The following is a 16075-nucleotide window of genomic DNA, read 5'->3' as shown; positions in this document are numbered from 1 at the left end:
GCGCTTTGTGACAGTCTCCAGCGGAGCCTAAGACGCACGAGACGCTGAGACTCTGTATGGAGCAGCAGTAGACACTGCAGAGAGGATGTCCAACTTTTATTGATATGCGCAAATATTTAAAGGACATGTGAGTGCACTACTTTGTATTTTATGCTTTTAAGCCTCTTTCCCACTAAGATGTTGCGTTAGATGTGACGTGAAGGTTGCATAACGTGCCCCTAACACAACGCATGGTGGTGTTGAAGTTGGACGTCAGATTGAGCCGCCTTAGGCGGCTCATGATGCGTCCGTGATGTGTACTTTTTGACGCATGTGGACCACGTGGTCCCGCCAGCCAATCGCCGCATGAAGCGGCCGCTCCAGGAAGTAAACACTGCACGTCACACAGTGCAGTGAATATTAATTAGCCTTGTGGCTGGCCGCAATAGCGAACTCTCCCCTCCTCCTCCTCCAACATGTGCAAACAATCTAACGCGGCTTAGCCGTGTATAACGTACTGCATGCAGTACTTTCACTTAACGTGTAGCGTTACAATGTAACGCAACGTGGGCACTGTGAACAGCCCATTGATTTTTCATTACTGTGCGGTGGGCTGCGTTACAGGCTGCTCTAACGTGCGCCTGTAACGTCCCACTGTGAAAGCAGCCTAATAAACGGTATTACGCTATACAAGCCCTTGTTTTAAGTTTTTAGGGCAAACTTGGCCACCAGATGAAAAAAAGCTTAAGACTGCTGGAGACTGTTACGGAGTGCTTATAGCTGGTTTTATTAAATCAGCCATCACTGTTGGTGAGCGTACTTGCATATACATATTACAGTCATTATAGAATTGTGGAAGTGATCACCTGTACTGGATTGGACTCTCTATATGGACTCGTTGTTTTGGCATATGATACTGGTTCTATTTTGATTATTTTAGTATTGTGATCTAAACAATCTAAGGTGTTAGCGCAGTGCACGGCGCATACATTGTTCATTAGGGTATTGATACCCCCCATAGTGCATAGCGATCCACCTGGTTGCATTTTAGGTTCTATTCAGAGAGGATCGCAGCAACCACCTTCTGTATTAGATCAGGTGCTCTGACTGAAAGCTGACTGGATTACCAGTATGCTTGTTTCGGGTGTGTTATTCAGACACTACTGCAGCCAAAGAGATCAGCTGGACTGCCAGGCAACTGGTATTGTTTAAAAGTTAAATATGGCAGCCACTGTATCTCTCGAGTTGTACTTTAAGCTATGTACACACATTAGACTAAAGCCACTTGAAACGTCTGCTTTAACATGGGTCGTCCAACTCACTTAAAGGAAAAGTGAGGAAACGATGTGAAAGAAAAAAAAGTCACAACAACCGATCTGTCCGGCCATGATCTGTTCTGCTGCTGATTGCTTGTCTACTAAAATCGTTATAAAACGATCGTTTTTTTTTTTGTTTTTTTTTTTCTTCAAACAGAGCATGTGATAGCAAATGAAAGACTGAAGAGAAATGTGTGTTGTTTTGCCGCCTAAGATTGTAATGATCACTTGTGTGCATTGTAATGCATCATGGTACACACAGCACCCTTACATGAATCATAGCTCTCCACAAGTCATACACTGACAATACACCTCCACTAACCATATATTGCCTCTATAGCAGGCAGGGCCGGATTCACCATAAGGCACTGTAGGTGAATACAGGCGCCTGATGATGGAAAGATGGCTCCCTCTAAGAATGCCTGCCTCCCTCCCTTCTTCTCTATGCAGAGTCCCGAGTGGAGCGTAAATGAGAGGTTACTCACCCAGCTCTGACAAAGTCTCCCTTCAGTCAGGGGCAGCACTAGCTACTTCTAGGGTACTTCTGGCTACCGAATACTAAGGGGCACCTGCAGCTACCTATGACAGGCAGGAGAAGTAAGGGAGAAGTGACAGCCAGTACACTTGCGGTGCAGTTCGGTTGGGGTTTGTAGGTTCCTGGAGGGTGAAGTCTAGGGTGCCGGGACATATGTGCCTATAGATTCCTGTGATGTAAATCTGGGCCTGATAGCAGGGGTGTCAAACTCAATTACAAAGTGGGACGAAATTGAGCTCTGGGATGGGGACCGACCTCAATATCTACTGGCCACCTCTCTCCCTTATACATTTCCTTGGTATCTAATAGCCCCTTCCATCCCCTATAGTTCCCTGATGTTTAGTGGTCCTATATCCCTTGTACAGTTTCCTGGTGTTTAGGGCAGCGGGGTCCTGGAAGCAGAATCTGCTCAGTTGGAGGGGATGGATCGCTCAGTTGGAGGGGAGCCAGCCTTGCAGGGACGGGTAGTTGGGAGAGGGGACATGGGTGCCACTGCCAGATATGTGTAGAGCACACGTACTGGCTGCAATGTGCTGCTGATTTTAGGCTGTCTGTTCTGTAGTTGTGCATAGTGAACAAATGGAAGACTTTTGGCTCTGAAGCACAGCTCAGTAACGTTACAAACAGCGTGCTGAGCTAGAATGACAGGCAGGCACTGTGATTGCTGTGCAATATGATCCTCCTGCACTCGGCTCTAAACAGCTGCACTTATCTTCTCCCTAAATTTATGATGAGTGTTGGAGGCAGGGCTGTGGAGTCGGTCCAAAAATCCACCGACTCCGACTCCTCAGTTTAGGATTCCACCGACTCCGACTCCACGACTCCGACTCCTCTAATTTGCATATTACAATTTTGTTGATTAAAAGTATGTAACATGAAATTCGTCTCATAACTGCCAACGCTTAGGAATTTTACAAGACAACTGAAGTGAGAAGGATATGTAGACTACTATATTTATTCCCTTTAGACTAAAACTAGTCCTTAGTAATAGTACTTGTAAAAGGTACAAACCGGAACAAAGAACATCTATCAGGCCCTAGGCAATGTAAGTGTGGGTACATGTAAGAATGATGTGCAGGTACTCTGCAGGGGAATGAGGAGATTGTAAACAGACAACACCTCTGTGTTCAATGTGCACAGCATTCTCAGTGGATTCCCTGCAGCTCTGTGAGGAGTGCATATGTAGAGTATAGTACTACTGTGTAACAAAGTAAACCTGAGACAGATGAAATTAAAGTTTTATACATACCTGGGGCTTCCTCCAGCCGCCTTCAGGATAATCAGTCCCTCGTTGTCCTCCTCCACCACCTGGATCTTCTGCTATGAGTCCAGGTACTTGAGCCAGTCTGGCGTAGTGCGCATGAACACACTCCACCGCTAGGAGCATACTACACCTGTGCAGCACTATTGCGCAGGTGCAGAATGTTCCTGGCTGTGGGAGTGGCATGCGGCCGGACTGCGCTGACTGGCTGAATTACCAGGACTCATAGCAGAAGATCCGGGTGGTGGAGGACAGTGAGGGACTGATTAGCCTGAAAGGGGCTGGAGGAAGCCCCAGGTATGTATAAAACTTTACTTTTCATCCGTCTCAGGTACCCTTTAATTTGTAGTCACCAAACCAAATTTTAATAACATATCAAATTATTTGATTTCATCAGCAAAGGGAGTGCATACATTTGCATAAATCAGCATCAGTGCAGAATTATTTCCATCTCATTGACCATCTCTATTAGTGACACAGCTACACATCAGGCTTTATTCTTACAGCATAGATGTTATTTAGTATATATAAGAGATTCCTGTGTACGCATCATATATACAGTCACAATCAGATATGTATATCTGACCTTAAAAATACGGGGACTGCTTTATTGAAGCAGCACAAGTAACTAATTTTGATTGGTTTATTTCATTTTTGTGGACTAAGCACAGCTATTACTGTATATATATTATTTTTAATGACTATTATCTGAGAAATAGAACATTTTATCATATTTTCTATTTTAATTACAGTTACAAATTCATTAGGAGTCGGTGCATTTTTTCCCGACTCCGACTCCAGGCACCCAAAATTGCCCGACTCCACGACTCCGACTCCACAGCCCTGGTTGGAGGTGAGAAAACGACACGTTGGGGAATGCTTTCTTTCACTGTGAGATGTTTGCATTCAAAGTATACAGATGAACATATAGGTGAAATATATGTAAAGCATATGATTGCAGCATGTGGGTAATGTGTGCAAACATTTCTGCTCTCTGCTCACCTCTCTTCGTCCACCTCCTCCCTTCTCTGTTAACTCCCTGCCCGTCTCTGTCCATCTTCTCCCCTTCTCTGTCTGTCCACCCCCCTCCCCTTCTCTGTCCACGGCAGGGAAAGACCTGTCCTGCTAGTCATTTCACCCCCGAATGCTTTGGTAGTAAAATGATTAGAGATTTGGATCAAAGATCCGGATCTTTTCAATGATCTGATTCGAATCATCCGAATCATTGAAAAGATCCGGACTTCCCATCTCTAATATGAAGGATACACCACCATGTGGCACACAGTATGTCTGTATATGAAGGGAAGACTAACATCTGGCACATAGTAAGTCTGTATATGAAGGATACACCACCATGTGGCACATAGCACGTCTGTATATGAAGGATACACCACTATACGGCACATAGCATGTCTGTATATGAAGGATACACCACTATACGGCACATAGCACGTCTGTATATGAAGGATACACCACTATACGGCACATAGCACGTCTGTATATGAAGGATACACCACTATACGGCACATAGCACGTCTGTATATGAAGGATACACCACTATACGGCACATAGCACGTCTGTATATGAAGGATACACCACTATACGGCACATAGCACGTCTGTATATGAAGGATACACCACTATACGGCACATAGCACGTCTGTATATGAAGGATACACCACCATGTGGCACATAGCATGTCTGTATATGAAGGATACACCACTATACGGCACATAGCACGTCTGTATATGAAGGATACACCACTATACGGCACATAGCACGTCTGTATATGAAGGATACACCATTATACGGCACATAGCACGTCTGTATATGAAGGATACACCACTATACGGCACATAGCACGTCTGTATATGAAGGATACACCACCATGTGGCACATAGCACGTCTGTATATGAAGGATACACCACCATGTGGCACATAGCACGTCTGTATATGAAGGATACACCACTATACGGCACATAGCATGTCTGTATATGAAGGATACACCACTATACGGCACATAGCACGTCTGTATATGAAGGATACCCCACTATACGGCACATAGCACGTCTGTATATGAAGGATACCCCACTATACGGCACATAGCATGTCTGTATATGAAGGATACACCACTATACGGCACATAGCACGTCTGTATATGAAGGATACACCATCATGTGGCACATAGCACGTCTGTATATGAAGGATCCACCACCATGTGGCACATAGCACGTCTGTATATAAAGGATACACCACCATGTGGCACATAGCACGTCTGTATATGAAGGATACACCACTATACGGCACATAGCATGTCTGTATATGAAGGATACACCACTATACGGCACATAGCACGTCTGTATATGAAGGATACACCACTATACGGCACATAGCACGTCTGTATATGAAGGATACACCACTATACGGCACATAGCACGTCTGTATATGAAGGATACACCACTATACGGCACATAGCACGTCTGTATATGAAGGGAACACCACCATGTGGCACATAGCACGTCTGTATATGAAGGATACACCACCATGTGGCACATAGCACGTCTGTATATGAAGGATACACCACCATGTGGCACATAGCACGTCTGTATATGAAGGATACACCACCATGTGGCACATAGCACGTCTGTATATGAAGGATACACCACTATACGGCACATAGCACGTCTGTATATGAAGGATACACCACCATGTGGCACATAGCACATCTGTATATGAAGGATACACCACTATACGGCACATAGCGCGTCTGTATATGAAGGATACACCACCATGTGGCACATAGCACGTCTGTATATGAAGGATACACCACCATGTGGCACATAGCACGTCTGTATATGAAGGATACACCACCATGTGGCACATAGCATGTCTGTATATGAAGGATACACCACTATACGGCACATAGCACGTCTGTATATGAAGGATACACCACTATACGGCACATAGCACGTCTGTATATGAAGGATACACCACTATACGGCACATAGCATGTCTGTATATGAAGGATACACCACTATACGGCACATAGCACGTCTGTATATGAAGGATACCCCACTATACGGCACATAGCATGTCTGTATATGAAGGATACACCACTATACGGCACATAGCACGTCTGTATATGAAGGATACACCATCATGTGGCACATAGCAAGTCTGTATATGAAGGATACACCACCATGTGGCACATAGCACGTCTGTATATGAAGGATACACCACCATGTGGCACATAGCACGTCTATATATGAAGGATACACCACCATGTGGCACATAGCACGTCTGTATATGAAGGATACACCACTATACGGCACATAGCACGTCTGTATATGAAGGATACACCACTATACGGCACATAGCACGTCTGTATATGAAGGATACACCACTATACGGCACATAGCACGTCTGTATATGAAGGATACACCACCATGTGGCACATAGCACGTCTGTATATGAAGGATACACCACCATGTGGCACATAGCATGTCTGTATATGAAGGATACACCACCATGTGGCACATAGCACGTCTGTATATGAAGGATACACCACTATACGGCACATAGCACGTCTGTATATGAAGGATACACCACTATACGGCACATAGCACGTCTGTATATGAAGGATACACCACTATACGGCACATAGCACGTCTGTATATGAAGGATACACCACTATACGGCACATAGCATGTCTGTATATGAAGGATACACCACTATACGGCACATAGCACGTCTGTATATGAAGGATACACCACCATGTGGCACATAGCATGTCTGTATATGAAGGATACACCACCATGTGGCACATAGCACGTCTGTATATGAAGGATACACCACTATACGGCACATAGCACGTCTGTATATGAAGGGAACACCACCATGTGGCACATAGCACGTCTGTATATGAAGGATACACCACCATGTGGCACAAAGCACTTCTGTATATGAAGGGACACCACCATGTGGCACATAGCACGTCTGTATATGAAGGATCCACCACCATGTGGCACATAGCACGTCTGTATATGAAGGATACACCACTATACGGCACATAGCACGTCTGTATATGAAGGATACACCACTATACGGCACATAGCACGTCTGTATATGAAGGATACACCACTATACGGCACATAGCACGTCTGTATATGAAGGGAACACCACCATGTGGCACATAGCACGTCTGTATATGAAGGATACACCACCATGTGGCACATAGCACGTCTGTATATGAAGGATACACCACTATACGGCACATAGCACGTCTGTATATGAAGGATACACCACTATACGGCACATAGCACGTCTGTATATGAAGGATACACCACTATACGGCACATAGCACGTCTGTATATGAAGGGAACACCACCATGTGGCACATAGCACGTCTGTATATGAAGGATACACCACCATGTGGCACATAGCACGTCTGTATATGAAGGATACACCACCATGTGGCACATAGCACGTCTGTATATGAAGGATACACCACCATGTGGCACATAGCACGTCTATATATGAAGGATCCACCACCATGTGGCACATAGCACGTCTGTATATGAAGGATACACCACCATGTGGCACATAGCACGTCTGTATATGAAGGATACACCACTATACGGCACATAGCACGTCTATATATGAAGGATCCACCACCATGTGGCACATAGCACGTCTGTATATGAAGGATACACCACTATGTGGCACATAGCACGTCTGTATATGAAGGATCCACCACCATGTGGCACATAGCACGTCTGTATATGAAGGATACACCACTATACGGCACATAGCACGTCTATATATGAAGGATACACCACTATACGGCACATAGCACGTCTGTATATGAAGGATACCCCACTATACGGCACATAGCATGTCTGTATATGAAGGATACACCACTATACGGCACATAGCACGTCTGTATATGAAGGATACACCACCATGTGGCACATAGCATGTCTGTATATGAAGGATACACCACCATGTGGCACATAGCACGTCTGTATATGAAGGATACACCACTATACGGCACATAGCACGTCTATATATGAAGGATACACCACCATGTGGCACATAGCACGTCTGTATATGAAGGATACACCACCATGTGGCACATAGCACGTCTGTATATGAAGGATACACCACTATACGGCACATAGCACGTCTATATATGAAGGATACACCACCATGTGGCACATAGCACGTCTGTATATGAAGGATACACCACTATACGGCACATAGCACGTCTGTATATGAAGGATACACCACCATGTGGCACATAGCACGTCTGTATATGAAGGATACACCACTATACGGCACATAGCACGTCTGTATATGAAGGATACACCACCATGTGGCACATAGCATGTCTGTATATGAAGGATCCACCACCATGTGGCACATAGCACGTCTGTATATGAAGGATACACCACTATACGGCACATAGCACGTCTGTATATGAAGGATACACCACTATACGGCACATAGCACGTCTGTATATGAAGGATACACCACCATGTGGCACATAGCACATCTGTATATGAAGGATACCCCACCATGTGGCACATAGCACGTCTTTATATGAAGGATACACCACCATGTGGCACATAGCACGTCTGTATATGAAGGATACACCACCATGTGGCACATAGCACGTCTGTATATGAAGGATACACCACTATACGGCACATAGCACGTCTGTATATGAAGGATACACCACTATACGGCACATAGCACGTCTGTATATGAAGGATACAACACTATACGGCACATAGCACGTCTGTATATGAAGGATACACCACTATACGGCACATAGCACGTCTGTATATGAAGGATTCACCATCATGTGGCACATAGCATGTCTGTATATGAAGGATATACCACTATATGGCACATAGCACATCTGTATATGAAGGATACCCCACCATGTGGCACATAGCATGTCTGTATATGAAGGATACACCACTATACGGCACATAGCACGTCTGTATATGAAGGATACACCACTATACGGCACATAGCACGTCTGTATATGAAGGATACAACACTATACGGCACATAGCACGTCTGTATATGAAGGATACACCACTATACGGCACATAGCACGTCTGTATATGAAGGATTCACCATCATGTGGCACATAGCATGTCTGTATATGAAGGATATACCACTATATGGCACATAGCACATCTGTATATGAAGGATACCCCACCATGTGGCACATAGCACGTCTGTATATGAAGGATACACCACTATATGGCACATAGCACGTCTGTATATGAAGGATACACCACCATGTGGCACATAGCATGTCTGTATATGAAGGATACACCACTATACGGCACATAGCACGTCTGTATATGAAGGATACACCACTATACGGCACATAGCATGTCTGTATATGAAGGATACACCACTATACGGCACATAGCACGTCTGTATATGAAGGATACACCACCATGTGGCACATAGCACATCTGTATATGAAGGATTCACCATCATGTGGCACATAGCACGTCTGTATATGAAGGATACACCACCATGTGGCACATAGCACGTCTGTATATGAAGGATACACCACTATACGGCACATAGCATGTCTGTATATGAAGGATACACCACTATACGGCACATAGCACGTCTGTATATGAAGGATACCCCACTATACGGCACATAGCATGTCTGTATATGAAGGATATACCACTATATGGCACATAGCACGTCTGTATATGAAGGATACACCACTATACGGCACATAGCATGTCTGTATATGAAGGATACACCACCATGTGGCACATAGCACGTCTGTATATGAAGGATACACCACTATACGGCACATAGCACGTCTGTATATGAAGGATACACCACCATGTGGCACATAGCACGTCTGTATATGAAGGATACACCACCATGTGGCACATAGCACGTCTGTATATGAAGGATTCACCATCATGTGGCACATAGCGCGTCTGTATATGAAGGATACACCACCATGTGGCACATAGCACGTCTGTATATGAAGGATACACCACCATGTGGCACATAGCACGTCTGTATATGAAGGATACACCACTATACGGCACATAGCACATCTGTATATGAAGGATACACCACTATACGGCACATAGCACGTCTGTATATGAAGGATACACCACCATGTGGCACATAGCATGTCTGTATATGAAGGATCCACCACCATGTGGCACATAGCACGTCTGTATATGAAGGATACACCACCATGTGGCACATAGCATGTCTGTATATGAAGGATCCACCACCATGTGGCACATAGCACGTCTGTATATGAAGGATACACCACCATGTGGCACATAGCACGTCTGTATATGAAGGATACACCACCATGTGGCACATAGCACGTCTGTATATGAAGGATACACCACCATGTGGCACATAGCACGTCTGTATATGAAGGATACACCACCATGTGGCACATAGCACGTCTGTATATGAAGGATACACCACCATGTGGCACATAGCACGTCTGTATATGAAGGATACCCCACCATGGCACACACAGTAGCTCTATAACAGGGGTAGGGAACCGATGGCTCGGGAGCCAGATGTGGCTCTTTTGATGGCTACATCTGGCTCAGAGTTACGGGTTAATTCACAAAGCTTCACTGCTCAAGCAGCGCAGCTTAGTGTGGCAGCGGTAGAAATTTTCAAAGTAGGCACGCTACTGCTGTAGCATGCACTACTAACTTACTCACGCTCCCCCCAGAACTAACAGCTGCTCCAATTGTCCCACTCTGGACTCTGTTAAGTCCAGTGACTTTGTAGGACAAGATCCCTGCACTGTGATTGAACAATAGGCTGTCTGTCACTTGACAGGCAGCCTATTGGGCCAAAGTGCTGGGATCTCTTCCTACAAAGTGAATCAAACCCCAAGTCAGCTAGCTAATTCTACAAGCTGTTAGTCAGTATTTCTCCTGTCTGGCTCTTCTCGGGGAAATTGCTGATGTTGCTGAAACCCAAAAAGAGCTGAAGAAGTGTCTGACACTTCAGCTGCCCGGCGGATCAACTATATACACATCACCATGGCAACAGGGCAGTGGCGTAGCTAAGGAGCTGTGGCCCCGATGCAAGTTTTACAATGGGGCCCCCCAAGCACTCTATACATAACAATTGATACGGCGCACCAAAACCTGCCAATGGAAACTACAATGTCAGAGGTGCAAGAAGGGGATGGGGAGCAGTTTGTTAATGATTACCAGTAATCAAAGTATCTATAGAAGTGATTATTATGAGCACAGGACCAATAAAGAGCTAATACTATAGTTGAGGGAGGGCCCTTCGGGGCCCCTCTGGCCCAAGGGCCCCGATGCGGTTGCAACCTCTGCACCCCCTATTGCTACGCCCCTGCAACAGGGACATGAGCCCTCTGCAGCGCATACACACTGTCCCAGTTTGAAACATATTGTATGGCTCTCACAGAAATGCATTTTAAAATATGTGGCGTTTATGGCTCTCTCAGCCTGTCCTGACCCCTGCTCTATAAGATGGGCACCCCTCATGGGACTCTCTATATGAAGATTACCCCCCAATGGGTCACATAGTAGATGTAGAGGATGGGCACGCCACATGGGACTCTGTATGTAAAGGTTGCCACCCCCAATGGGGCACACAGTAGCAGTAGAGGATGGGCACCCCACATGGGACTCTGTATATGAATGTTACCCCACCATGGCACACACAGTAGCTCTATAAGCTGGGCACCCCTCATGGGACTCTCTATATGAAGGTTAACCCACCATGGGGCACACAGTAGCTCTATAAGCTGGGCACCCCTCATGGGACTCTCTATATGAAGGTTAACCCACCATGGGGCACACAGTAGATGTAGAGGATGGGCACCCCACATGGGACTCTGTATATAAAGGTTATCCCACTGCAGGTCACAGTAGCTGTAGAGAATGGATACCCCTCTCAGGACACATGAGAATGTACGTGCAGTATAGCCCAGCAGCACACACACAGCACGGTAACCCCTCACTCTGCAATACCGGTATCCCCTGTCACTGACACTGCCCCGCCTACTGACACTGGCCACTCCCACACCGGCCCCAGTCTGCCAATCCACGCACTGCCCGTAGACTCGCCTACTCATCCTCCCCCTAACTGGCACCCACCGCAGCCAATCGGGCGGGACGGAGCAAGGCGCGGGGGCGGAGCCAGCCTCATAACACAGGCACGAGCCCGGATACGCGCGCCACGGAGGCTAAGGTAAGAGCGGAGCCGCGTCACTCACCTGCTCGAACCGAGGCCTCCCAAGGACGAACGGAACCCCGTCCGCCATGTCCCTGCTTGTCCGTGCAGCGGGGGTTGCCGGGAGCTGTAGTCCTGGCGGGGAGGCTCCTCCTGCACTCATCCCCGTCTGCTGATATCGCTGCCTCTGCTACTGCTCCGACCACGCCCCCTCCTCTGCTGCTGTGTGACAGGCCACGCCTTCACCCTTCTGCAGCGCTACGGGCTCCTCCTTCTTCCCGTATTGCTGCTGTGAGATTGCTCCGCCCCTTTCATGATGCCCAGCTCCGGGCACGCCTTTTTTATGTTGCTGGTTGCTAAGCTACGCCGCTATCCTCCAACCACTGCTGTTTACTGGCCGGGTGACCGATTCTTTCTGCCCTGTGACGTCTTATGTCTTTAGGAGGCCGTATTGGACTCTTCTGTGGGGACTTCGGGGGCGAAACGTCACCTCACACCTGTCCCTCCAGAGACCGTTATCTGCCCTGATAACTCCTGCTAGCACTTATGTTACGTGTCTCAGAATGATTCACAGTGCCCCACACTGTGTCACTGCCTGCTAGTGTCCCTTATAGTGTGTCACAGCCTGCTAGTGTCTCCTACAATGTGTCACAGCCTGCTAGTGTCCCCTATAGTGTGTCACTGCCTGCTAGTGTCCTCCTATAGTGTGTCACAGCCTGCTAGTGTCCCCTATAGTGTGTCACAGCCTGCTAGTGTCTCCTACAATGTGTCACAGCCTGCTAGTGTCTCCTACAGTGTGTCACAGCCTGCTAGTGTCTCCTATAGTGTGTCACAGCCTGCTAGTGTCCTCCTATAGTGTTTCACAACCTGCTAGTGTCCCTTATAGTGTGTCACAGCCTAGTAGTGTCCCCTATAGTGTGTCACAGCCTACTAGTGTCCCCTATAGTGTGTCACAGCCTGCTAGTGTCCCCTATAGTGTGTCACAGGCTGCTAGTGTCCCTTATAGTGTGTCACAGGCTGCTAGTGTCCCTTATAGCGTGTCACAGCCTACTAGTGTCCTCCTATAGCGTGTCACAGCCTGCTTGTGCCCCCTATAGTGTGTCACAGCCTGCTTGTGCCCCCTATAGTGTGTCACAGCCTGCTAGTGTCCCTTATAGTGTGTCACAGCCTACTAGTGTCCCTTATAGTGTGTCACAGCCTACTAGTGTCCTCCTATAGCGTGTCACAGCCTGCTTGTGCCCCCTATAGTGTGCCACAGCCTGCTAGTGTCCCCTATAGTGTGTCACAGCCTGCTAGTGTCCTAAAGCGTGTCACTGCCTGCTAGCAGAGCTGGGACAAGGTCCTCCAGCACCCAAGGCTGAGAAACCATAGTGCGCCCCTCCATCCCTCCCACCCCAGCTGACACACACTGATTGCTATTAGACTAAGAGGAGCCACAGGGCCCACAACTTCCCCAACACCTTAATATCTAGTTATCTGGCTTGTAGTCACTGCCATGTATCCCCTTTTTTTATTTCTTTCTGCTTCAAACACAATTAGGAATGACAGCTGAATGAATTGTGCGCCCCCTCCTACACTGCGCGCTGAGGCTGGAGCCTATCCAGCCTATGCCTCGGCCCAGCCCTGCCTGCTAGTATCCCCTATAGTGTGTCACAGGCTACTAGTGTCCCTTATAGTGTGTCACAGCCTGCTAGTGTCCCCTATAGTGTGTCACAGGCTACTAGTGTCCCTTATAGTGTGTCACAGCCTGCTAGTGTCCTCCTATAGCGTGTCACAGCCTGCTTGTGCCCCCTATAGTGTGCCACAGCCTGCTAGTGTCCCCTATAGTGTGTCACAGCCTGCTAGTGTCCTAAAGCGTGTCACTGCCTGCTAGCAGAGCTGGGACAAGGTCCTCCAGCACCCAAGGCTGAGAAACCATAGTGCGCCCCTCCATCCCTCCCACCCCAGCTGACACACACTGATTGCTATTAGACTAAGAGGAGCCACAGGGCCCACAACTTCCCCAACACCTTAATATCTAGTTATCTGGCTTGTAGTCACTGCCATGTATCCCCTTTTTTTATTTCTTTCTGCTTCAAACACAATTAGGAATGACAGCTGAATGAATTGTGCGCCCCCTCCTACACTGCGCGCTGAGGCTGGAGCCTATCCAGCCTATGCCTCGGCCCAGCCCTGCCTGCTAGTGTCCCCTATAGTGTGTCACAGGCTACTAGTGTCCCTTATAGTGTGTCACAGCCTGCTAGTGTCCCCTATAGTGTGTCACAGGCTACTAGTGTCCCTTATAGTGTGTCACAGGCTGCTAGTGTCCCTTTTGGTGTGTCACAGCCTGCTAGTGTCCTCCTATAGCGTGTCACAGCCTACTAGTGTCCTCCTATAGCGTGTCACTGCCTGCTAGTGCCCCCTATAGTGTGTCACAGCCTACTAGTGTCTTCCTATAGCGTGTTACAGCCTGCTTGTGCCCCCTATAGTGTGTCACAGCCTGCTAGTGTCCCCTATAGCGTGTCACAGCCTGCTACTGTCCCCTATAGCGTGTCACAGCCTGCTAGTGTCCCCTATAGCGTGTCACTGGCTGCTAGTGTCCCCTATAGCGTGTTACAGCCTGCTAGTGCCTCCTATAGCGTGTCACTACCTGCTAGTGTCCCCTATAGCGTGTCACAGCCTGCTAGTGTACCCTATAGCGTGTCACAGCCTACTAGTGCCCTCCTATAGCGTGTCACAGCCTGCTAGTGCCCTCCTATAGCGTGTCACAGCCTGCTAGTGCCCTCCTATAGCATGTCACAGCCTGCTAGTGTCCTCTATAGCATGTCACAGCCTGATAGTGTCCTCCTATAGCGTGTCACAGCCTGCTAGTGCCCTCCTATAGTGTGTCACAGGCTGCTAGTGTCCCTTATAGTGTGTCACAGACTGCTAGTGTCCCTTATAGTGTGTCACAGCCTGCTAGTGTCCTCCTATAGTGTGTCACAGGCTGCTAGTGTCACTTATAGTGTGTCACAGCCTACTAGTGTCCTCCTATAGCGTGTCACTGCCTGCTAGTGTCCCCTATAGCGTGTCACAGGCTACTAGTGTCCCCTATAGCGTGTCACAGCCTGCTAGTGTCCCCTATAGCGTGTCACAGCCTGCCAGTGCCCTCCTATAGCGTGTCACAGCCTGCTAGTGCCCTCCTATAGCGTGTCACAGCCTGCTAGTGCCCTCCTATAGCGTGTCACAGCCTGCTAGTGCCCTCCTATAGCATGTCACAGCCTGCTAGTGTCCCCTATAGCGTGTCACAGCCTGCTAGTGCCCTCCTATAGCGTGTCACAGCCTGCTAGTGTCCCCTATAGCGTGTCACAGCCTGCTAGTGTCCTCCTATAGCGTGTCACAGCCTGCTAGTGTCCCCTATAGCGTGTCACAGCCTGCTACTGTCCCCTATAGCGTGTCACAGCCTGCTAGTGTCCCCTATAGCGTGTCACAGCCTGCTAGTGTCCCCTATAGCGTGTCACTGCCTGCTAGTGCCACCTATAGCGTGTCACTGCCTGCTAGTGCCCCCTATAGCGTGTCACAGCCTGCTAGTGTCCCCTATAGCGTGTCACATCCTGCTAGTGTCCTCCTATAGCGTGTCACAGCCTGCTAGTGTCCTCCTATAGCGTGTCACGGCCTGCTAGTGTCCTCCTATAGCGTGTAACTGCCTGCTAGTGTCCTCCTATAGCGTGTCACAGCCTGCTAGTGTCCCCTATAGCGTGTCACAGCCTGCTAGTGTCCC

At 47.8% G+C, this 16075-nt stretch overlaps 1 protein-coding gene across 2 annotated transcripts in view; it reads right to left on the bottom strand.

Annotated features, from left to right (window-relative positions):
- SFXN5 (sideroflexin 5) overlaps positions 1-12582 on the bottom strand; it is a 401437-nt gene extending 388855 nt beyond the window's left edge. For both annotated transcript variants that reach the window (XR_011030199.1, XM_068274564.1), the window contains exon 1: positions 12380-12582. Coding sequence is in view for 1 of the 2 variants with exons in the window: in XM_068274564.1 (XP_068130665.1) it covers positions 12380-12499 (120 nt within the window). In the remaining variant the exon portion in view is untranslated. The remainder of the gene's footprint in view (positions 1-12379) is intronic.
- Between the last annotated feature and the right edge of the window lie 3493 nt (positions 12583-16075).

The sequence above is a fragment of the Hyperolius riggenbachi genome, chromosome 1 (genome assembly GCF_040937935.1).
Source record: "Hyperolius riggenbachi isolate aHypRig1 chromosome 1, aHypRig1.pri, whole genome shotgun sequence".
NCBI classification, from domain to species: domain Eukaryota; kingdom Metazoa; phylum Chordata; class Amphibia; order Anura; family Hyperoliidae; genus Hyperolius; species Hyperolius riggenbachi.
The sequence above is the reverse complement of the archived record's forward strand: the minus strand, read 5'-3'. Positions and strand labels throughout refer to the sequence as shown.